We start from the raw sequence: 23,455 nt of genomic DNA on the forward strand, positions 1-23,455 counted from the left end.
CGGAGGGGAAAAACGAAGGAAGAGGAGGGGCTCGGCAAGAAAGAGGGGAGAAAGGGGAAGCGCAGGAGAAAAGGGGAGCTGGGAAGCGGGAGGGAGGGAGAGAAGGAGGGACAGAGGGAGGGAGAGAGGGAGAGAGGGAGGGAGGGGAGCGGCGGGGCGGAGTCGCCGCAGCGGCCCGCCGAGGGCGGGCGGAGGGAGGGGGTGTGTGCGCGGGTCACATGGTCGCTGCTGCCCTCCCCGTCAGCCGCCCTCGCCGCCGCGGTGCGCTGGCTGCAGGAAGCCGCCGCGCCGCCGCTTTTGTTGTCAGGGACCCCGGGAGGAGCGCCGCTCGCCGGCCGCCGCCACCTTCTCTGGCTGCAGCCTGCTCTGCGCTGCGCGGCCTGGGGCCCGGGAGCCCCACCCGCTCTGCCCATGAAGGGGCCCCGCGACCACCGTTGCTTCCAGCCCGGGGCGGCGCGGCGCTGAGGCGGCGGCGGCGGCGCTGCCCCCTCTGCGGGAAGCGGGCGGCCCCTGCCCCCTCCGCGAGGGCACCATGGAGGTGAATGCGGGTAAGAGCCGGACTGCGGCGGGTGGGGGATGGCCGGAGGGAGCGCTCGGAGCCCGCGGGGAACTTCTGGGGGCGGCGGCAGGGGGTGTCCCCATGGTCGGTGGGGCGGCGTGGGCTGCTGCGCGCCGCGTGTCCGCCTCTGGCTCAGTTTCCATCGCCCCTTTGGCCTCCCCGCGCCCGCCCTCCCGTCTCCCTGCAAAGCCGCAGCGCGGCCCGGCGGCGCCCGACCCGGCCCCCCCCTCACATGGCCCGGCCTCGCGAGCCACGTGCGCGCTGTGTTTACGTTCGGCGGCGCCCGGGCGCCGGTTGGCTGGGCGGGCGCGTGACGCGGCATTACATAATGGGAGCTGAGGCGGCGGCGGCGGGCGGGGACACGTGAGGCCGGTCGGCTCCCTGACCCACATTCCCCGGGGCCGCAGGGACACGTGGGGGCGGGCGCGCGCGCGCGCGCGCGGTAGCTGGGAGCGCCGCAGCCTCCCGGGAGGCTCCGCCCCTTTGGAAGCCTCGGGGTAGTGACGTTGCCGCGATTCCCTCCTCCCCCGCGGGGTTGCACACTGCGGAGGAGGCCGCGCGTGCGCACCCGCTGAGCCCCGCGGCGAGGGGGCCCCGACGCGGGCGCTGACACCGCAGTGCGCCGGGAGCCGCAAGCTTTTTTTCGCGAGGTGACCCCCAAGGCGCGGACCCCGCGCGAAACAAACGAACCGGTGCCTGACGAGCTGGTAGCTGTACACTTTGCAGATTCTGAGGAGGAAGTGCGGGGCGAGGGCGTGGTGCAGGCCGGAGGAGGCGCCTCGGGGAAGGCTTGGGGCTTTCCCGAAGGGATACGCTCGAAGGAGCTCCGAGGTGCTTCGATCCCAAGCGGTGCCCCGCAGACTGGGTAGCACCGCCCTTGTTAGGATGCCGCCTCGCTGTTTAAAAAAAACTCCGTTTCCTCTAGGAAACGGCTCCTCTAGGCCTGTCTGACACACCCACAGTCTTAAAAACTGCTTCCAGATCCCCTCAGGCTGAAATTTTCCTGTAAACGGGTCATACCCGGAGCTGAGCGTGCAGCTCACGTTTGGTCAGGATGACTCAGGTGATTGTAGGTGACTCCAACACTATATGTAAAACTGGCCAGTCTTCATTTAAGAAAAACAAAACAACAAAACCTGTGGGTCGCTGAATTTTCCTGAATCTGATCAAGAGAATTTGGCTTTATAAATACTTTTCTTGTCACATTTTGTTATATTGCAACAGAACAATAGGGTGCCCTTCCTTCGTTTTGTCTGCCCCAAATGATGGAGCAGAGCTGAAGTAAGTGAGGTTATGGAAACAGCCAGCTTTTGTTTTATTTTTTGAGTTATAATGCGCCTCTAAGAATCTTGCCTCGATAACAAGTGTATTGTGAACTTTTCACCAAGAGTAAAAATAGTCGTTTTCAAATTGTTTTATTATTTTTAAAATTTACTTATTTTTTTTACCTGCCTCACAAAAATCTGGATCTAATTGTGTTTTAATTACCTAATGGACCTACTTAGTCTTTGAGGGCGTTTTTAAAAATTTTACGAGTTTATCATAGAACTAAACTTATACGTGTTAGAATTTAGAGGTGATCAGGGTGAACCTCTTCTAACCTACTCTTTAGCATGAATTCTAGTAGCTTTAGTAGCCTCATGAGGGCTGGCTCAATTAGGAAGTTTTTCTCTGGTTTGAGCCCTTTTCCACTACTTCGCTGTTCAAAATCTTGCCTTGTGGAGCTACACATTATAAAAATTCCTCTGGATGAGTGTTGACCATCCCCTTCCCCCTTCAGTTCTTCGATTTGCAGTTCTCATCTCTTGGTCCTTGCCAAGCGTTTTTTTTTTCAGATCACTCGTCATCCTTGTTGCCCTTTGGGATGGAGCACCCAGAAGTGAACAGGCTCTTGTGGAAGTGGCTGGATAATTATCAAGTTCCAAGTTGCCCTCTTTGTCTTGGATCCTGCTGCAAATGAATTCCCTGGCAGGCTTAGTTTTTTTGGCATATTGCTTTGCTGACTCACAGTAACCTTGCAATCAACTAGGACCTTTCATGTGAACTGTTATGAAGTTAGATTTCATTCATTGTGCAGATAATTGCATGACCTGAAGTGTAGGAATTTACAGTGATCGTTCTTAAAATTACTCTTGTTCATTTGGCCTTAAGTTCAAAGCTGTTGCAAGCTGCTACCCACCGTATTTACAGTTTCTACCATCTGTCTGTAAGTGGGAGGTCTAATAAGAATTCACTTTAACTGGCCGGGTGCAGTGTCTCACGCCTGTAAGCCCAGCACTTTGGGACGCTGAGCCAGGCGGATCTCCTGAGGTAAGGAGTTCGAGACCAGCGTGACCAACATTTGTCCTTCTCTACTAAACGGACAAAAATTAGCCGGGCGTGGTGGTGGGCTCCTGTAATCCCAGCTACTCAATGAGACTGAGGCAGGAGAATAGCTTGAACCCGGGAGGTGGAGGTTGCAGTGAGTCGAGATCGTGCTACTGCCCTCCAGCCTGGGCAAGAGTGAGACTCCATCTCAAAAAAAAAAAGAAAAGCCTTTTAACTTTTGAATTTTTGTAAACATTGACCAAGGTGGGGCCAGATTCAGTGCTGTGTGGCACACCTCTACCCTTCCGTCTAGTTTGGTGTCATTTGACAAACATTCAACCAGTGATCATGTCATCTTACTGTCCTTCATGACATCTCTATGTCTGCTGGCCCCATGAGTAATGTGTGAAAACAATGGAGTGAAAAACTTGGAAAACAATTGTAGAGGTGGGGCAAAGAAATCTTTCCTTGGAGTGAGGAAAAGCCAGAATTGAAGTAAGAAGTTGCTCGACTGGTCAGTACGGTTAAGAGATTCAAAAAGGAGTGTGGAAATAACCAAAAAGAAACCACTGGATCCTTAAGACACATTAAAAAATGAGGTGAAGAATGTGTAGGGAGGGTTAGTTTGGTTTGAACCATTTTGATGGAACTCTTCTAGTATAATGATGACAAAAAAAATAATCATCAGCTTCTTCGTATGTGCCAGGCCCTTTACATGTGTTCCTCACGTTAATTCCATGAAGGAAGATGCTGTTGCCACCATCTTAATGATGAGGAGCTAAGTAAATTGAAGCTAAATAACTTACCTAGGCAAGTAGTAGAGCCAGAGTTTGAATCCACGAAGTTTACTTGGGAACACAAACTGTTAACTACTGTGCTATAATATATTTTAGCCTGCATAATATTTGAAGGTTTATGTACAACTTAGTGTCCTGTCTTCTTGAGGGTGAAGGAGATACCGCATGTGTATGGATCCCCACTCAATTTGCAGTGATATATGTAGGTTATAGCTGGTGGAAAAGGATAGTCATCTGCAGGGCCTCCCAGTTTCATCAGTCCTTTGTTTAGTCATGCTGGCTTATTTCCAGACATCAGATTACACCTTGACCACCTCCTCCAGTAATTTACATGGAGATTAAAATAACATCTATTTTATAAAATAAGACCCATTTGGCTGGGCGCGGTGGCTCACGCCTGTAATCCCAGCACTCTGGGAGGCTGAGGCGGGCGGATCACCTGAGGTCAGGAGTTAGAGACCAGCCTGGCCAACATGTGAAACCCTGTCTCTACTAAAAATACAAAAATTAGCCGGGTGTGGTGGGTACTCATAATCCCAGCTACTTGGGAGACTGAGGCAGGAGAATCGCTTGAACCCAGGAGGCGGAGGTTGCGGTGAGCTGAGACCATACCATTGCACTCCAGCCTAGGCAACAGAGTGAAACTCCATCTCAAAAAAAAAAAAAAAAAACACCCACACCATTTGTTTTTGTGTCACCCCATTTAAAAAAATGTCTCTTATGTGATAACATCATTTGATAATTTACACACCCTTCAATTCCCCACTTAGATATTGCCACCTTGGATGTGTTTACCCCTGTTGATCTCTGCCCTCTTTAGTATGATCTTCAGCAGTTCACAATCGTTTGTATGAAACGTTGCTCCTGATAACATGGGTGTTTCCCCGGTTGGTTTATAAGGCATTTCAGGGAAAGGACCGTGCTGTTCTCTGGAGCCCTGACACCCAGGACACAATTGGAATTTTAATGCTTCATTTAGATCTACTCTACCACCCTTTGAGTAGGAATTATTTGTAACACTTTTAAAATGAGGAAACTCAAGCTTCTTGGTGATAAAATGTTTTGTTCTAAGCCACAGGGCAAAAAAGTACAGTCATGACTGTACTTTGACTTGAAGTCAAACATACTCTCCAGGTTGGTGGACAGTGGGAGTGGGAGGGTTTAGATGATGGACAAGTCTAGAAAATGGGTAAGAAGACCTGAATATTTGCTGGAATATCAGTACTTCCTAGAAGTACAAAATTGGATATTGACTTTCGGCTTGTCTGAAGTTGACCACTGGGTAAGCCCTAGCCTAGGAACCTGGCCCAGGTCCAGGGTCCCTTTCAACTGAAAATAGAGAAGACTGCCTCAGCTAATTTTAGCTCAAGGTTTCAAAGAGGTACATTCTGCCTGTTTCTTGGAGGTGTTGGGACTTGCTGGTTCAGGGATTTTTACTGTTCTTACTTTATCATCAAAAACAGTATATGAAAAAAGCACTTTAATAATCCTTATGAACACCATTTCATTTCAGTCTTGTAATAAGTGGCAGATGTTCCAATTTTATAGAAGATGACTCAGGTTTAGAAAGATTGAAAGTGACTTGCTTGCTCAGTTCTTCTCACCAAATAAGTCTGTACTGTGGAATTGGACAACCTTGACTTTAAACTCTAGCCTGCCACTTAGTGGCTGACTTATCCTCTCTGAGCTCTGAGCTCCTTGTTTACAAAAATGAGTTAATGAAAGTTAATTCACAGAGTTCTTGTGAGGATGAAATTGTGTCGTTTATTCCTGACATCCAGCAGGTACTTGGTAACTTACAGTTTCACTTTCCTTTCTTCATTAGGTTGAGGAACTACTAGATGTACTCCTTATCTTCTAAGAAATTAAAATTTAACCCATTTGGTTTGCTATCAGTCAGGTTCATAAATGGGTGTCTAGTAGCAAGAATAGATGCTAAGACAACTAAATCAGTATTGAAGGTCTTGTGAGGAGAATGCAGCTGTTTCTAGATGGATCCTCTTTGATTTTCTGGTGCCTGGCACAAATGCTTGTTTTCTTAAGACAGGAATTGGATCTTAACTGGATTGATAATAGCCCAGTAATTTCTTTTAGGTTGGATATTGAAGCTTTTGCAAAGGAAATTGTTTTTTAGTTAATTAATTACCATCAATGCTTGCAACCAATTTTTGAGCCATCTGCATAACTCTAATTTCTTTTCTTTTCTTTTTTTTTTTTGGAAGAGTTTTGCTCTTGTTGCTCAGGCTGGAGTGCAGTGGTGCCATCTCGGCTCACCACAACCTCCACTTCCCAGGTTCAAGCGATTCTCCTGCCTCAGCCTCCTGAGTAGCTGGGATGACAGGCATGTGCCACCATGCCTTGCTAATTTTGTATTTTTAGTAGAGATGGGGTTTCTCCATGTTGGTCAGGCTGGTCTCTAACTCCTGACCTCAGGCGATCCGCCTGCCTCGGCCTCCCAAAGTGCTAGGGTTACAGGCGTGAGCCGCTGTGCCCTGCCAGCTCTAATTTCTAAAAGTGAATTTCTTAGCTAAGGTAGTCAGCAGATCTTGTGAACATAAATGACTGAAAATGTGGGCCCCAGGAAAGTCTTACTTCCAAGCAAAAACATCACTTTCTTATCTTTTATTTTCCTGAGATGTTAGGTGTGAATTTAGTACCTAAGACACTATTTTAGAGGAGACAAATAGCTGTGAGATCTTCTTTTGGAATTTCATTGAGGACTAAGAATATTTGTCTTTGTAAAGTGTCCTGTTGTGAGTGGAGACACTTGTGAAAAAAGTAGCTGTGTGCTAATACCTGGAATTTTTAATGTGGACTTAAGACTCTAAAGTTTTATAAAGACAGCACAATGGTTTTACCCAATAACATGACACTGGCTAGGTTTCCAGGTTAAATTGGTTTCTCTTTGGATTCACAGGGTATTAATGATATTCTGGTGGTTGTGTCGATGAAAATATCAGTCTTTAAAACTATGGGCCAATTTGGTTTGAATTCACTGATGGTAGCCATTTTTAAACTTCAGTGTGCAAATAATTGCTTGGAGAGCTTGTTAAAAATGCACATTCCTGAGGATGTGTTCTCCAGTCTGGGCAGGGCCTTGGAAACATGTATTCTGAAAAAGCACCAACTAGTTTTGAGGATCTGTATTTTACATAATTTCTCTGGGTGATGAAAATAAGTTGGGAATCTTTCTTCTTGTGTTGGTAGTTTTGGAGTTTTTAGATTTTAAAATGAATGGTAGATGAAAACTGCCCTTGGTCACTTTGTCTTCCAGGGAGCACAGATGAAGTTGTTGGCTTGTGGCAGTGTTCTTCAAACTTGGATGTGCATCAGAATCACCAAGAGGGCTTATTAAAGTTTCTCATGCAGTAGATCTGGAGCCCAGCTTGATAATTCGCATTTCTAACAGATTCTGGGTGATACCGATGCCCCTGGTCCAGGGCCCACACTTTGAGATGGTTGGTTTCTAGTTAGGGACCACGTTGCAGGAAAAATATTAATTGCAGGATTAATTAAGGTGAGATGCACATAGCAAGAGAGCATATGGACAGTGAGTCTAACTGTGGGAAGAGCGGATTTGCACCTCTCACCTCATGATTGATTCCAGGCATAGGCTTCATGAATAAAACAACGGATGGAATTGTCTACATTAGTGATATTTTTGTCTTTACAAATCAAGTGCATATCGTTGAATTTATGCATGTTAAATTTGTGTCTAGGCTGGGCATGGTGGCTCACACCGGTAATCTCAGCACTTTGGGAGGTGGAGGCGAGCGGATCACCTGAGGTCAGAAGTTCGTGACCAGCCTGGGCAACATGGTGAAACCATGTCTCTACTTAAAAAAAAAGGAAAGAAAAAAAATTAACCAAGCGAGGTGGTGGGTGCCTGTAGTCCCAGCTACTCAGGAGGCTGAGGGAGGAGAGTTGTGTGAACTGGTAGGTGGAGGTTGCAAGGAGCTGAAGTTGCACCACTGCACTCCCATCCTGGGTGACAGAGTGAAACTCCGTCTCAAAAAAAAAAAAAAAAAAATTGTGTCTGATGAAAAACATTGTATGTTTTTTGGCATAGTAGGCAACTATTTTATCTTCCCTTCTGGGTTGCATTCAAACCCCTTGAGAGCTGTGATTGTGCTTTCCTTTAGCCTCGGTACTTGAGAGCTGTGATTGTGCTTTCCTTTAGCCTCGGTATATATAATTTGTGCTTAAATACATATGTGATATCTAATACATAACAAACTGAAAATGACTTTAAATTTTTTTTTGTCTGAAAATGGAAATGTCTATCTTTTTGGGATTGTTTTGGCCTCAGCATTTTGCTATGTGGGTTTTTTGTTTAAAAATGATTGATAGGCCGGACATGGTGGCTGACGCCTGTAATCCCAGCACTGGGGAGGCCAAGGTGGGTGGATCACCTGAGGTCAGGAGTTCGAGACCAGTCTGACCAACATGGTGAAACCCTGTCTCTACTTAAAAAAAAAAAAAATACAAAACTTGACTGAGAGTGGTGGCATGTGACTGTAGTCCCAGCTACTCAGGAGGCTGAGATAGGAAAATTGCTTGCACCCAGGAGGTGGAGGTTGCTGTAAGCCGAGATTGTGACACTGCACTCCAGCCTGGGTGACAGAATGAGACTTGGTCTCAAAAAAAAAAAAAAAAAAAAATGGTCAAGGCCAGTTTTCAGAGGGGTTGTGGAGGTTATATAAAATTGCAAATCACATTTTGAGAATAAGTCTGTGTAGAGGGAATTAGCTTCAGCTTTACTGTTATTCTGGTATAGCATACATTCTTCCAGCATCTTTAACACCTATAAAGAGCGAGTCAGAAGAACAAGGAGTGAGTCTGGATTTCTTAAGAGCTGCTTAGAGATGAATGGCAGAATGGGGTAGAGAAGGGAGAGTTTAACTGGGGATTGGTTAGTGTATAGCCACTTATGTCTTCTGGGAACACCGAAACAGAAAGGTGTGGGAGCAAGGGCTATGAAAGGATCCCTTATCTACCATTCTAAATGTTACATCTGTTCTGGATTAACCTGTGCTTTTAGCCAAGTGTTGGGGGAGGCAAATGATAAATTCATTGTTTCTAGGATTGTGTCAGATCAGAGGATGCAAAGAAGAGACCAGAACCAGATTTCTTTGTGACCAGTTTGTTTAAGCAATGAAGTTGCTTAGGAGCATGTTTTAGTCCTTTTAGGACAAGATTGGAAAATGAAAAGCTTTAGGTGTGAGGGGTCTGCATGTGCTCAGAATATCCAAGCCAGTGAAATCCTTCTCACTTTTAATTTTTTCTTTCTTTGAGACAGGGTCTTGCCCTGTCTCCAGGCTAGAGTGCAGTGGCATGATCATGGCTCACTGCAGCCTCGAACTCCTGGGCTCAAGTGATCCTCTTGCCTTAGCCTTCTGAATAACTGGGACTACTAGAGGTGCTGGGTGCAAACCACACGCAGCAAGTTTTTTAATTTTTTTGTAGAAACAGCATTACCTTATGTTGCCCAGGCTGGTCTCAAATTCCTGGGCTCAAGCGACAATCCTCCCGCCTCAGCCCCCAAAGTGGTATGATTACAGGCATGAGCAAGTGTGCTGGGCCCATCTCCCTTTTTAAATCAGTGGGAGTTACACGTGCTTTGAACTTTGTGGAAGCAGGACGAATAATGGGAAATAAGGAAATACTTTACTTTTTGCTTTTGGTGTAAGCAAACATTTCATATCATCAGTATCCTATTTCTAAAGTTAATGGCTTTGCTGTTGAGATTTGCAAAAATAAAAAATACATATTATCTTGTATCTAATTACGTGATTTTCCTCCTATTTTCTAGGAGGTGTGATTGCCTATATCAGTTCTTCCAGCTCAGCCTCAAGCCCTGCCTCTTGTCACAGTGAGGGTTCTGAGAATAGTTTCCAGTCCTCCTCCTCTTCTGTTCCATCTTCTCCAAATAGCTCTAATTCTGATACCAATGGTAATCCCAAGAATGGTGATCTCTCCAATATTGAAGGCATCCTGAAGAATGATCGAATAGATTGTTCTATGAAAACAAGCAAATCGAGTGCACCTGGCATGACAAAAAGTCATAGTGGTGTGACAAGTAAGTTACTTTAGTTTTCTAAAGCTGGCTGCCATAAATTGCAAATGGGGCTTATTTTATCTGCTTTTCATATAGGGGGCCATTATATTTCTGGGTACAGTTTTCGCACCCTGCTCGGTGATCATACATCTGTAGTTAGGGAAGAAATCAGTGATGATTTTAGAAGTTATAACCTAGGGGCTGTCATTAATTCTTGCCTCAGAGCAAGATATGTGGTTTTGTCCTCTGCATGGCCCTGCTCCCTCTAGGGTACCCTCTTTTACTACATTTCACAGTTACTTTTCTTCTGGGCTACTAGAACTAAGTCTTGTTTCTAGAACAGAGTACTTGCTCATTATGGGAAGGGGTTACATTAGTGAAACTGGAGTTGGGAACATTTGGGATTAGGAAATGTTGGATTGGGATAACCAAATGAGTAGTGGAATTTGGACCTATGTGGCCCCTGTAGGTGAAGTAAACTGACACGGCTGCCTGTGGAGAGACATCCCTTTCCACCTTTTACTGATTGACTTCTCTGCCTGAATTCTTAATTGTTACCCAGAGAATTGATTTCTTAGTTCTGGTTGCATGTCTGATGTAAAGTAACTGTAAATTTACAAAATTTCTTATATCGTGCTGACAGGTCTGGAAAAAAAATAAATTTACGAAATTTCAGTGTAATTCTAAAATCAGGAAAGGAAAAATCCAGGTCTGTGAGGTGTTTTTGTCAGTGCCATAAGCTGTGTTTAAAAGAAAATTATGGCCAGGTGTGGTGGCTCACACCTGTAATCCCAGCATTTTTGGAGGCTGAGTGGAGCAGAGCCCAGGAATTCAAGACCAGCCTGGGCAACATGGCAGAACCCCATCTCTACTAAAACTACAAAAAAAGCTTGGTATGGTGGTGTGTACCTGTAGTCGCAGCTGCTTGGGGGGCTGAGGCATGAGAATCGCTTGAACCTGGTAAGTGTGGAGGTCGCAGTGAGCTGAGATCACGCCACTGCACTCCAGCTTGGGCGACAGCGGGAGACTCTATCTTAAAAAAAAAAAAAAGAAAAGAAAATTATGATTACTTTTGATTTGAAAATATTTTTCTTTTACATTATGAAAGTAGATACATATCTTTTAAAAGCTCTTACAAGTTGAATGAAATAAAATATCTAATTGGAAAGAAGACAGACTCAGTGTTTCTTCCTGCTTTTTACTTCATGTCCTTTTGTGTCCTAGAATTTAGTGGCATGGTTCTACTGTGTAAAGTCTGTGGGGATGTGGCGTCAGGATTCCACTATGGAGTTCATGCTTGCGAAGGCTGTAAGGTAAAGCATGCTTTTATTTCTTTAAGCAACGATTCTGGGATAAGAAGTTGGGTTTAGATTTACCAATTTCCACAATTGATAATCTGAGAGAGAGTGAGAAGTCAGCTGCTCTTTTTAAGTTCTAAGCATTTTATGTAGTGTATAAGCATAACTTGTTTTGAAAAATATTTGTGTGTGTGTGTGTGTTTTGAGATGGAGTCTCTGTTGCCCAGTGAGGTGGCACGGTCTCGGCTCTCTGCAGCCTCCACCTCCCAGGTTCAAGTGATTCTCCTGCCTCAGCCTCCTGAGTAGCTGGGACTACAGGCACCCGCCACCATGACCGGCTAATTTTTTGTATTTTTAGTAGAGACGGGGTTTCACCTGTCAGCCAGGATGGTGTCGATCTCCTGACCTTGTGATCTGCCTGCCTCGGCCTCCCAAAGTGCTGGGATTTACAGGTGTGAGCCACCGCGCCTGGCCTAAAAAATAGTCTTAATTCAGTGAAACTATTTCTTTTTTCTTTAAGATTTTGAACAAAGTAAATTTGCTGTCTCAATTAAACATACTTATTGTGTTAAACCAAGTGCACCAAATGCTCATTCATTAATGTGTCAAGCACAGTTCTAGGTGGTAGTGAAATAACAAGGAACAAAACAGACCAGGCACTACTCCTGCCTTGTTGGAACTTAGTTTAAACCAAACTTTGAATTAGGTTTCATCACATACTTTGACTTAATGACACATCAGGTACTGGGAGCTGGGAATAATTCCTAGATACTTGAAAAAAATGTGGTATCTTAAGAAATAATGCCAAGTGAGTAAAATAGTCCTGAATATAAGTTGAGCCCTTGGGAAAGCTAGTTTATTTGTAAGTTTAGTTGACTATTTTCTTGTTATTGCTATTAGAGTATTGGTCAAATAATTCCAAGTGAGATGGTCTCTACCTCCCTACCTGTATACAGGGAGTCTTTCTCTCTTTTTAAAAAACTTGGCACAATCTTTTCTCCTGAGTATCAAAAATTAACGTGACAAAGACACATGTTCTTGCTGTTCTGACTTGAGGCCACAAGCAGGAATCTAGTTTGGCAAGACATGATGAGTAAACAAGATAATGAATATACATGATGAGAGAGGAAATATTTTCAAGTGTGGCTCTGAATGAATTGTGAGTTTGCCAGTTTTTCTTTTTTTTGAAAGGGAGTTTAGCTCTTACTGCCCAGGCTGGAGTGCAGTGGCACCATCTCGGTTCACTACAACCTCTGCCTCCTGGGTTCAAACGATTCTCGTGTCTCAGTCTCCCGAGTAGCTGGGATTACAGGCACATGCCACCACTCAAGGCTAATTTTTGTATTTTTAGTAGAGTTGGGGTTTCATCATATTAGTCAGGCTGGTCTTGAACTCCTGACCTCAGGTGATATGCCCAACTCGGCTTCCCAAAGTATTGGGATTACAGGCGCGAGCCACACGCCCTGCCAAGTTTGCTAACTTTTAATGGCTGGGTAACTTTGTAAGACGAGTCAGTATTTTTTATAGATGTAGCATTTTTTTTCATCGTTTAAAAAAAATTCGTGCTCTCTCTCTCTCTCTCTCTCTCTATATATATATATATTTTTTTTCTTTTAACAAAAATGTGAAGTAATACTGGGGCAGGCATTATTATTCTTATTTTATAGCTAGAAAATAAAAGCACAAACTGAATGAGCTGATTGCGTATTCTTGATAAATACACATCTGTGCAGTACTCTTAAAGTTAAATGTGTCTAGTTCAGCTCTTGTATCTAAATCAAGTGTACAGTATCACAATAATAAAATATAAAAATGTTGTGTCCCATGATTATGTAGTATAGATTCAGGAAATGTGTTTAGTTGTCATATAACAGGAAAATGCAGTTTAAAATAATTTTGGTAATTGCATTCTTGATTTTTCTGTCCTCTCTGGTATCATAAAACTGGAGATCTTTGAAGACCTATCACAGAATATGTACTTGAATTGTTTGTGGAGTAAAGGCAGCTGTTTGTAGCCATCTAGTTGGGAACTGTCTTTCCTTGGATAGTTAGCTACTCTGTTGGTGTGTGGTGTAACACTTACCTGTTGCTGACATGTAGTCAGTGACTTCTGACATGTATAACAGGCCTTGCCAGTGTCAGCAGGTAATGATCGAGGAAGACCAACTTCTGTGAATGTAATCCACAATTCTAGTGAGGGGATTGTAGCTATCAAACATATTTCTCAGTCAACTTTTAAGCAGTCATTCAGGCTGTGTGCAGCGGCTCAGGCCTGTAATTCTACCTCTTTGGGAGGCCGAAGCTGGAGGTTTGCTTGAGGTGGAGTGTGAGACCCACCTGGGCAACGTAGGGAGACCCCATCTCTACAAAAAGTGAAAAAGCTGGATGTGGTAGCACATGTCTGTAGTCCCAGCTCTTGGGAGGCTGAGGCAGGAGGATTGCTTGAGCCCGGGAGTTCAAAGTTGCAGTGAACTATTATTGCATCATTGTACTCTAGTCTGGGTGACAGAGCGAGACCCTGTCTCTTTAAAAAAAAAAAGACTGGGCACGGTGGCTCATACCTGTAATCCTAGCACTTTGAGAGGCCAAGGTGGGTGGATCAGTTGAGGTCAGGGGTTCAAGACCATCTTGGCCAACATGACGAAATCCTGTCTCTACTAAAAATACAAAAAATTAGCCAGACATGGTGGCAGGTGCCTGTAATCCCAGCTACTGGGGAGGCTGAGGCAGGAGAATCCCTTGAACCTGGGAGATGGAGGTTTCAGTGAGCTGAGATTGTGCCACTGCACTCCAGCCTGGGCTACAGAGCAAGAGTCTGTCTCAAGAAAGCAAACAAACAAACAAAAAATCAGATTGGGAGTGGTGGTGGCTTATGGCCTGTAATTCTAATACTTTGGGAGGCCAAGGCCGGCAGATCACTTGAGCCCTGGAGTTCAAGACCAGCCTCGACAACATGGCAAAACCCCATTTCTACAAAAAATACAAAAATTAGCTGGGTGTGGTGGCGCATGCCTGTAGTCCCAGCTGTTTGGCAGGCTGTGGTTGGAGAATTGCTTGAGCCAGGGAGGTCAGGGTTGCAGGGAGCTGTGATCATGCCACTGCACTCTAGCCTGGGCAACAGAAAGAGATCTTATCTCAAAAAAAAAAAAAAAAAAAGGTCATTCATACTTCAAGAGTTTTGGAATTTGTAGTGAATAAAAGTATGAGATGGAAAATGTGCAGACTGCAGGCAGGGTCTGTTAACAGGGTAGTGTGGTTGTTGCAAGGGGTGCTTTGGGTAAGGCAAAGAATCTCTAAAGGGAAGAAGAATTTTGTTTGGTTGGTAGGTGTTAGGTTACTCATGCCAATAAGAATGGAATTAAATTCTGTGTGTCAACATTGTATTTCCCTCTAGCCTAAGACATAGTGTTTCCCAGATAGCAAGTCGTACACTGGTATGGACTGTAGTTCGTCATATATATTAGGTAGATATGGGAACAGTGTTTATAAGAAGTTCATTTGGGTGTTTTTAAATGGATAAGTAAATCTTCCTTTGTTCTTAGGGTTTCTTTCGGAGAAGTATTCAACAAAACATCCAGTACAAGAAGTGCCTGAAGAATGAAAACTGTTCTATAATGAGAATGAATAGGAACAGATGTCAGCAGTGTCGCTTTAAAAAGTGTCTGTCTGTTGGAATGTCGAGAGATGGTATGTACCTAGTTTAAAGAGTGTTCCTAAAGTGTGTGGAGCTTGGCTTTTATTCCTCAGCATGAACCAGAGCTATAAGCCAGTTACCAAGAACCCTCTTGTGTTTAAGGTGAAGCAGAAAACACATTTTCATGCTTTACAAGACACCAAATTGATTAAAGTCATATTTTAGCATTATCATCCCAGAAACAGTTTTTGGCTAAACTTTGGTGGTTGTTACTACTTCTAAAAAGAGCCATTTTTTTTCCTATGCAATTTGATTACTTTTTATTTTTTTCCTAAAAACGATGGAGTTTAAAAACATTTTTTGTATGGCCGGGCGTGGTGGCTCATGCCTGTAATCCCAACACTTCGGGAAGCTGAGGCGTGTGGGTCACTTTAGGTCAGGAGTTCCAGACCAGCCCTGGTGAAACCCCATATCTACTAAAAATACAAAAAAAAAAATTAGCTGAGCATGATGGCATACACCTGTAATCCCAGTTACTCGGGAGGCTAAGGCAGGAGAATAGCTTGAGCCCAGGTGGTGGAGGTTGCACTGAGGTGAGATCATGCCACTGCACTCTAACCTGGGTGACACAGTGAGACTGTCTCACTGCAGCCTCCATCTCCCGGGTTCAAGTGATTCTCCTGCTTCAGCCTTCTGAGTAACTGGGATTAAAGGTGCCTGCCACCACACCTGGCTAATTTTTTTTTAGTAGAGACGGGGTTTCACCATGTTGGTCAGGCTGGTCTCAAACTCCTGACCTCGTGATCGGCCCGCCTTGGCCTCTGAAAGCGCTGGGATTACAGGCATGAGCCACTGCGCTGGGCCAAAAAGAAATTGTTTTTTAACTTACATTTTGTTTTTAACCAGAAGCCCAAACCTCACCATAGCTTTTCTTGATATAGCAATCCTTTCCTCTTTGTTTTTGATTTCTTAACATTACTGAGGATCTCATTTCTTCTTACATGAATTCTCTCTCTTTCTTAGCTCTGAGGTGGTAAGGTGCTTTTGGGGCACAGATTCTGAACACGTGGAAAAGAGATGCAAAATTGAAAGAAGCATTAGGGTCTGGAGTGGAGGTAGTTGCTCACTTCTGGCATGATCTATTCTCATGCAAAATTGGAGTAATTTGTGGGACTATAAGTATTATCTGTGGATGACATTATTGTAAGATTGGACTCTTCTATTATGCTTATTCATTTTTTGGATAATTTTTTTTTTTTTTTTTTTTGGTGGTTTTAAGTAACAACAGGTATGAGGTTTTCAGAGGGACCAGTAGGGTTATTTAAGAATTGTTAAAAATGAACTTCGTATTTATCTAGGGAAGGCCCACTTAAGCAATTCGTTAGGTTACTCTAGTATCTTACTGATACAGACATAGAATATTGCAATAAGGAGTTTCGTGTTTTTTTTTGAGATGGAGTTTTGCTCCGTTGCCCAGGCTGGAGTGCAGTGGTGCCTACTCAGCTCACTCCTACCTCCTCCGCCTACCTGGTTCAAGCAATTCTCCTGCCTCAGCCTCCTGAATAGCTGGGACTACAGGCATGCACCACCATGCCCGGCTAATTTTTGTGTTTTTAGTAGAGACGGGGTTTCACTGTGTTGACCAGGCTGGTCTTGAACTCCTAACCTCATGTGATCCACCTGCCTCGGCTTCCCAAAGTGCTGGGTTTACAGGTGTGAGCCATCACGCCTGGCCAAGAGTTTCTTGAGTAACAAGTTTCAGCAATTGATGTTTTTTCAATTGCCTGAAAATTTTTTTTTAGTGCTAAAAGTACTAGTGCTATAAAAATAGTCGATGGATATTGAAACTGACGACCATTTGTGAAGGGAGGAGTAGAGGTAAAGTATCAAACATGATTAAGTTGTTTGTTTTTGAAAGCAGTAATGTCAGAGGCTAAGATTAGATTAACAAGGCTTTCTGGGCAAGTATACTGAATTTTTATTGTCTCTGTATAAATACTAGACTAGAAGGAAGCTTTTGTTTCTCCTAGTCTCCAATAGGATTATTGGAGACAAGACACTTAAGACTAGCTTCTAAAAGAGTAGAGGATGACTTATCTCATTTTTAGTTATTTCACTGGTTTTAATTAAAATCTACCAAGTTTATTTTTCAGTAAGTACATTTCTACTGGTTGCGGAATTTTTTTTTAAGGATTTTTTTTAAAGAGGCTGGAAAAGAAGACAGCAGATAATTTAATAGTTAAATCTTGAGAGTAAAGTTACAAAAATGAATTGACAAGGGCCAGGTGTTCAGGGAATGATTGTACCTACCAGGTTCCATTCATGGTAATGGATGTATGTAGCTGAATCACATGCCATCCTGGGAACAGTCCTCAGCTTTGTTAGTAAGGAGCTGTGTAGTAATACTGGTCTGCTTCAAACTGATTTTCATTAGCTAATTTCCTATTTCTTTTTTCTTTTTCTTTCTTTTTTTTTTTTTTTTTTTTTTGAGATGGAGTATTGCTCTGTCGCCTAGGCTGGAGTGCTTTGGCACCATCTCAGCTCACTGCAACCTCTGCCTCCTGGGTTCAAGCAATTCTCCTGCCTCAGCCTCCAGAATAGCCGGGACTATAGGCGACCGCCATCACACCTGGCTACTTTTTGTATTTTTAGTAGAGATGGGGTTTCACCATGTTGGCTAGACTGGTCTCAAATTCCTGACCTCAGGCGGTCCACCCACCTCAGTCTCCCAAAGTACTGAGATTACAGGCATGAGCTACTGTGCCCGTCCAAATTTCCTATTTCTTTTCTTAGACTTTGCTTATGAAATACCTAGGAGATACATTTCCTTAACTTTGTTTTGGGGGAAAATGGAAAATTTTCTCTCCCTCTCCTACTTCCTTTGGTGTATCAAGATCAGCAAGTTTAGAAAAATGTGAACCAGAAATGTGTAGACTCATTCTTTATATGTATGACTAGAGGCCATAGCTATTGGATAATTTTGTGTTATTCTTTTATATAAAACAGGTCTTATTTAGAATATAGATGTTAAATATCTTTTTCTTCAATAGCTGTTCGGTTTGGTCGTATTCCTAAGCGTGAAAAACAGAGGATGCTAATTGAAATGCAAAGTGCGATGAAGACCATGATGAACAGCCAGTTCAGTGGTCACTTGCAAAATGACACATTAGTAGAACATCATGAACAGACAGCCTTACCAGCTCAGGAACAGCTGCGACCCAAGCCCCAACTGGAACAAGAAAACATCAAAAGCTCTTCTCCTCCCTCTTCTGATTTTGCAAAGGAAGAAGTAATTGGCATGGTGACCAGAGCTCACAAGGATACCTTTATGTATAATCAAGAGCAGCGAGAAAACTCAGCTGAGAGCATGCAGCCCCAGAGAGGAGAACGGATTCCCAAGAACATGGAGCAATATAATTTAAATCATGATCATTGTGGCAATGGGCTTAGCAGCCATTTTCCCTGTAGTGAGAGCCAGCAGCATCTCAATGGACAGTTTAAAGGGAGGAACATAATGCATTACCCAAATGGGCATGCCATTTGTATTGCAAATGGACATTGTATGAACTTCTCCAATGCTTATACTCAAAGAGTATGTGATAGAGTTCCGATAGATGGATTTTCTCAGAATGAGAACAAGAATAGTTACCTGTGCAACACTGGAGGGAGAATGCATCTGGTATAGTGAAATCAATTTTTTGCTTACATTGTATCAGGGAAAGCTTTGAAAATTTTATTTGGGAGATACGCTAACCTGGGGGGATGGTGTCAGAAAACCTAAGGAATTTACAGACTTAATTTTGTACAGTATTTTAGGTCAAATAATTTTAATAAACATCATTTGATGAATGACCTAATTTCACACCCAGCTAGGTACAAGCATGTGATTTGATTGATCTGGGATTGAGATTAGGATTTTATGTAAAATATTATTCATGCACAATTGGTCCTTTAATTCTTGGAAATCCCTTTGAAAATTTAAGCATTCTGATTAATTAGTACTTTACTAGCTTTGGGATTTTCTCAAAGGGCTGAACTTTTCGCTTGCCATAGTTAAAAATTCTTTGATTTCTATAGAAAGAGGTTTTTTTTTTTTAAAAAACAATTTTTATGCCAAAAGATCTTTGAGTATAGAACATAGATGTTTTATTGTTTGATAAATTTAGGAGTATTTTAATTTCATAGGCTAGTTTCTAAGGATTTTCTCAGACTTCATCTTATGAGATGACTTAATGTTGGTCATATCATTCAAGCTTTTCTATTTTTCCATCAAATACGACATTCTACATGAAAGTACAGTGTTCATATTCAGCCAAAATTCCATCAAAAACAGCAGTACCACACCATTTCCAGTTTAAACCATGAGGTCCTTTGATAGTGCTTGGTATTTTCTACTGACAGGTAATTAAAGTCGTCTTTTTCATTTTCAAAATAGTTGACTCTACCTCAATCTTCATTAAATTTTTTGTTGTCACTTGCAGTTATTTGATTCTGTGGACCTTATGTTAGGCTAAGTAGTTGCTTTTTTGTTTTTTGTTTTGTTTTGTTTTGTTTTTTTAAGACAGTCTTGCTCTGTTGCCCAGGCTGGAGTGCAGTGGTGCAACCTCAGCTCATTGCAACCTCTACCTCTTGGGTTCAAGCACTTCTCATGCCCTGAGTAGCTGGGATTACAGGCGTGTGTCAACATGCCTGGCTAATTCTTGTATTTTCAGTAGAGACAGGTTTCACCATGTTGGCCAGGCTGGTCTTGAATTCCTGGCCTTAAGTGATTCGCCCATCTCGGCCTCCAAAAGTGCTGGGATTACAGGCTTGAGCCACCATGCCTAGCCAAGTGGCTGCCTTAATGAAGGAAAAATCTGTAGGCATTTGGGTTCTGATTTCATGATATTCTCCATGGTTTTGTAATCATCCCATTCCTAGATTTTGTGTGGATTTAGTGAAAATTTAAAGGCTGATTTTACTAATAGATACAGAATGTGTTTCATCATCTTTTTGGTGTTTTTTTAAATAACTTCTTGGTTTCCTGTTTTCCTTCACCTAATCCTCATTTAGAAGGTGCACCTGTATGTGCAGTCCTTGTTTCCTAATTGAAAAGTAGAAGTCAGTGATCACACCATTTGTTTTTGAAACAAATGGGCAGTGACTTTTTTTTTTTTTTTTGAGTCTCTGTCACCTAGGCTGGAGTGCAGTGGTATGAACTTGGCTCACTGCAACCTCCGTCTCCTGGTTCAAGCGATTTTTCTGTCTCAGTCTCCCAAGTAGCTGGGACTACAGGTGCACGCCACCATGTCTGGCTAATTTTTTTAATTGTTAGTAGAGACGGGGTTTCACCATGTTGGCCAGACTGGTCTCGAACTCCTGACTTTGTGATCTGCCTGCCTCGGCCTCCCAAAGTGCTGGGATTACAGGCGTGAGCCACTTCGCCTGGCCAGGCAGTGAGTGACCTTTTTAACAAAATGAGACACCTTGCTGTTTTTTCCTCTTGGAAATTACAACATTGTAATTCTGCCTATTTAGAAATAAGGGATTTTTGAAATATTAACTAAATGTGAATTTGGGCCTAGACCTGTGACTTCTAGCTGTGTTGGACAAATCACTAAACCTCTCGGAGTCTCATTTCTCCACCTAAGAAATGGAAATTATAGTGTACCATAAACAACAGATTGAGAATCAAACAAGTGAATTTGTTTGCAAAATTATAAAACACCATATACTAGCATAAGGTGGCAGCAGTGTTACAAAATAAACTCTTAAACCTGTGCAACAGGTGTTTGAAATAGCTTGATATAGATGGTATTTTTGCTTAGGCTATGTTTTTTTAATGATAAGCTAATTGCTATTTATATTAGGTTGCCAAGAGGCTTTCTACATTGGTGGGCAGCAAATGGATAAAGTGCTAATATTTCAGTAGATTTTACTTGTGTTTTGGGGGTTAAATTCATGTTGGGGTTTCTGATAATTGAGATGCTGCTTTTGACATTTCTTTACCACCTCTTAGTATTTAAGAGTTTTTCCGTTTTGTGTATACCAGGTTTGTCCAATGAGTAAGTCTCCTTATGTGGATCCTCATAAATCGGGACATGAAATCTGGGAAGAATTTTCGATGAGCTTCACTCCAGCGGTGAAAGAAGTGGTGGAATTTGCAAAGCGTATTCCTGGGTTCAGAGATCTTTCTCAGCATGACCAGGTCAACCTTTTAAAGGCTGGGACTTTTGAGGTAGGTTTTATTTATCCGGAATATTGATGCAGGCAGGGCATGTAGTATTTTATTTTCATGGATGTTTTAATTCTCTTTTTTTTTTTTTTTTTGAGAGAGAATCTTGCTCTGTCATCCAGGCTGGAGTGCAGTAGCACGATCACAGCTCACTGCAACCTCTGCTTCCTGGGTTCAAGCATTCTCCAGCTTCAGCCTCCTGAGTAGTTGGGACTACAGGTGTGAACCACCATGCCTGGCTAATTTTTTTTTTTTTTTTTTTTTTCGTAGAAACAGGGTTTTGCCATGTTGCCCAGGCTGGTCTCAAACTCCTGAGCTCAAAGCGATCTGCACACTTTGGCCTCCTAAAGTGCTGGGATTCCGGGTGTGAGCCACTGTGCCCAGCAGATGTTTTCATTCTTTTCTAAGTCAGTATTTATAGTCCAGAGTCTGAAGCTATCAACAAAATAATCATCATCTCAGGGTTTTGGGAAGAGACTTGGTAAATCCAGAATTGTTTAGGATTTTGTGTTTATTTTTTACTTATTATTTAGGATTTGAAATATAGGTATTCTGTATCTCCAGCATATGAACTCCTAAGTTCTAGTATTCCTTTCAGATGTGGACTTACCAAGTTTCTGCAGTGTTAGACACCTCCTGAAAGCCTAGCCTACCATTTATTGTATTCGATACAGAATAAGAAGGGCAAATAGAATGTGGTTTTTGTTTTTTGAGAGACTGTAGAATATTTTGGGGATATGTCAGACTTTTCTTGTGTGCCACCTTAGCTCCTCCTGGCTTCACCTTGCTTCAGGATCCTTGGCTACTTTTCTGTCCTGCTTTTCTTGCAACACTGTATCCTGCCTGAGCTTGGGGTAGTCTCTACTGTATAATTTACAGAAGTGCCTCTCCTGGTTCTTAATTAGGTGTCTTTCACTTTCTCTCTGCCCCAGGGCATTCCTTTTGCTGCCAAGGTGTGAGATGCGTTGGGACCTAATTAAGGATAACTCTGAGATTGGGTTGGTGAGAGGAAGTTGATGTTTGGTGGGCCAAATCTTTGAACCTTTGATGGATGGGAGAAGTGAGCCAGGGCTGTATTTTCACTTCTTCTCCCTGGATCTAGTATAACGGAGGGAGTGAGATAACTAAGTAATATAATTGTTAACTGATGTAACTTGGATGTCAATTATAACATGGCGCTTAGAACACTTACTGTGATAGCTTTCTTTGTGGATAGTCTCTTTGGGTTATGGTTTCTTGAAGCAGTTCAGTTAGACTTCATCTGCTTCCTTTGCCTTGGCTGCATTTGATGTGTTGATGTTTCGAAGTGTTGCTGCATTGGAATTTTGCTCTTTTTACTTAAGGCATAGAGGCCATGTGGTATACTTGGCAGCCTAAAGAGTTTCTTTAATGCCTTTGGCCAGGGCCCAGTTTTAAATTTACTGGCACTATTTCTTGCTCTAATTTTATATTGCATTTCAGAATCTTTGTTAATAGAGTGGCAGAGTATCTTTGCCATCAGTGGCTATAATTTCTTTTGATGTTCTTCTTGGAGTATTTATTGCTTTGGTAGAGAATTTGTCTTAAGAAAGTGGATTTGGGACTGGGTGCGGTGGCTCATCCTTGTAATCCCAGCACTTTGGGAGGCCAAGGCAGGCCGATCACTTGAGTCCAGGAGTTTGAGACCAGCCTGGGCAACATGGTGAAACCCTATCTCTCCAAAAAATACAAAAATTAGCTGGGTGTGGTGGTGTTTATCTGTATTCAGCTATTCAGGAGGCTGAGGTGGGAAGGATCACTTGAGCCTGGGAGGTTGAGGTTGCAGTGAGCTGTGTTGGCACCTCCAACCTGGGCAACAGAGCAAGACCCTGTCTCAATAAATAAATAAATAAATAGGCCGGGCGTTGTGGCGCATGCCTGTAATTCCGGCACTTTGGGAGGCTGAGGCGGGCGGATCACCTAAGGTCATGAGTTTGAGACCAGCCTGGTCAATATGATGAAACCCCATCTCTACTAAAAACATAAATTAGCTGGCATGGTGGTGCGTGCCTGTAATCCCAGCTAGTTGGGAGACTGAGGCAGGAGAATCCTTGAACCCAGGAGGCAGAGGTTGCAGTGAGCCGAGGTTGCACCACTGCACTCCAGCCTGGGCGACAAGAAGAAAACTCTGTCTCAAAAAATAAAATCACTGGGCGTGGTGGCTCACGCCTGTAATCCCAGCACTTTGGGAGGCCGAGGCGGGTGGATCACCTGAGGTCAGGAGTTTGAGACCAGCCTTGCTGATGTGGTGATACCCTGTTTCTACTAAAAATACCAAAAATTAGCTGGATGTGGTGGCATGCACCTGTAATCCCAGCTACTTGGGAGGCTGAGGCAGGAGAATTGCTTGAACCTAGGAGGTGGAGGTTGCAGTGAGCCGAGATCATGCCATTGCACTCCAGCTCGGTCCACGAGATCTCAAAAAATAAAATCACTGGGCGTGGTGGCTCACGCCTGTAATCCCAGCACTTTGGGAGGCCGAGGTGGGTGGATCACCTGAGGTCAGGAGTTTGAGACCAGCCTTGCTGACGTGGTGATACCCTGTTTCTACTAAAAATACCAAAAATTAG

The 23,455-nt window shown here is 43.2% G+C and overlaps 1 protein-coding gene across 1 annotated transcript in view; it reads left to right on the forward strand.

The window, feature by feature from the left end:
- Nucleotides 1-238: 238 nt before the first annotated feature.
- Nucleotides 239-23,455, forward strand: part of NR1D2 (nuclear receptor subfamily 1 group D member 2) — a 36,315-nt gene continuing 13,098 nt past the window's right edge. Inside the window, exons 1-6 of the mRNA XM_008009290.3 lie at nt 239-548; nt 9,476-9,742; nt 10,946-11,034; nt 14,562-14,706; nt 17,704-18,332; nt 20,685-20,870. Coding sequence (XP_008007481.1) covers nt 533-548; nt 9,476-9,742; nt 10,946-11,034; nt 14,562-14,706; nt 17,704-18,332; nt 20,685-20,870 — 1,332 coding nt within the window. The 5' untranslated portion in view covers nt 239-532. The remainder of the gene's footprint in view (nt 549-9,475; nt 9,743-10,945; nt 11,035-14,561; nt 14,707-17,703; nt 18,333-20,684; nt 20,871-23,455) is intronic.

This window comes from Chlorocebus sabaeus, chromosome 15 (assembly GCF_047675955.1).
Source record: "Chlorocebus sabaeus isolate Y175 chromosome 15, mChlSab1.0.hap1, whole genome shotgun sequence".
Lineage (NCBI taxonomy): Eukaryota > Metazoa > Chordata > Mammalia > Primates > Cercopithecidae > Chlorocebus > Chlorocebus sabaeus.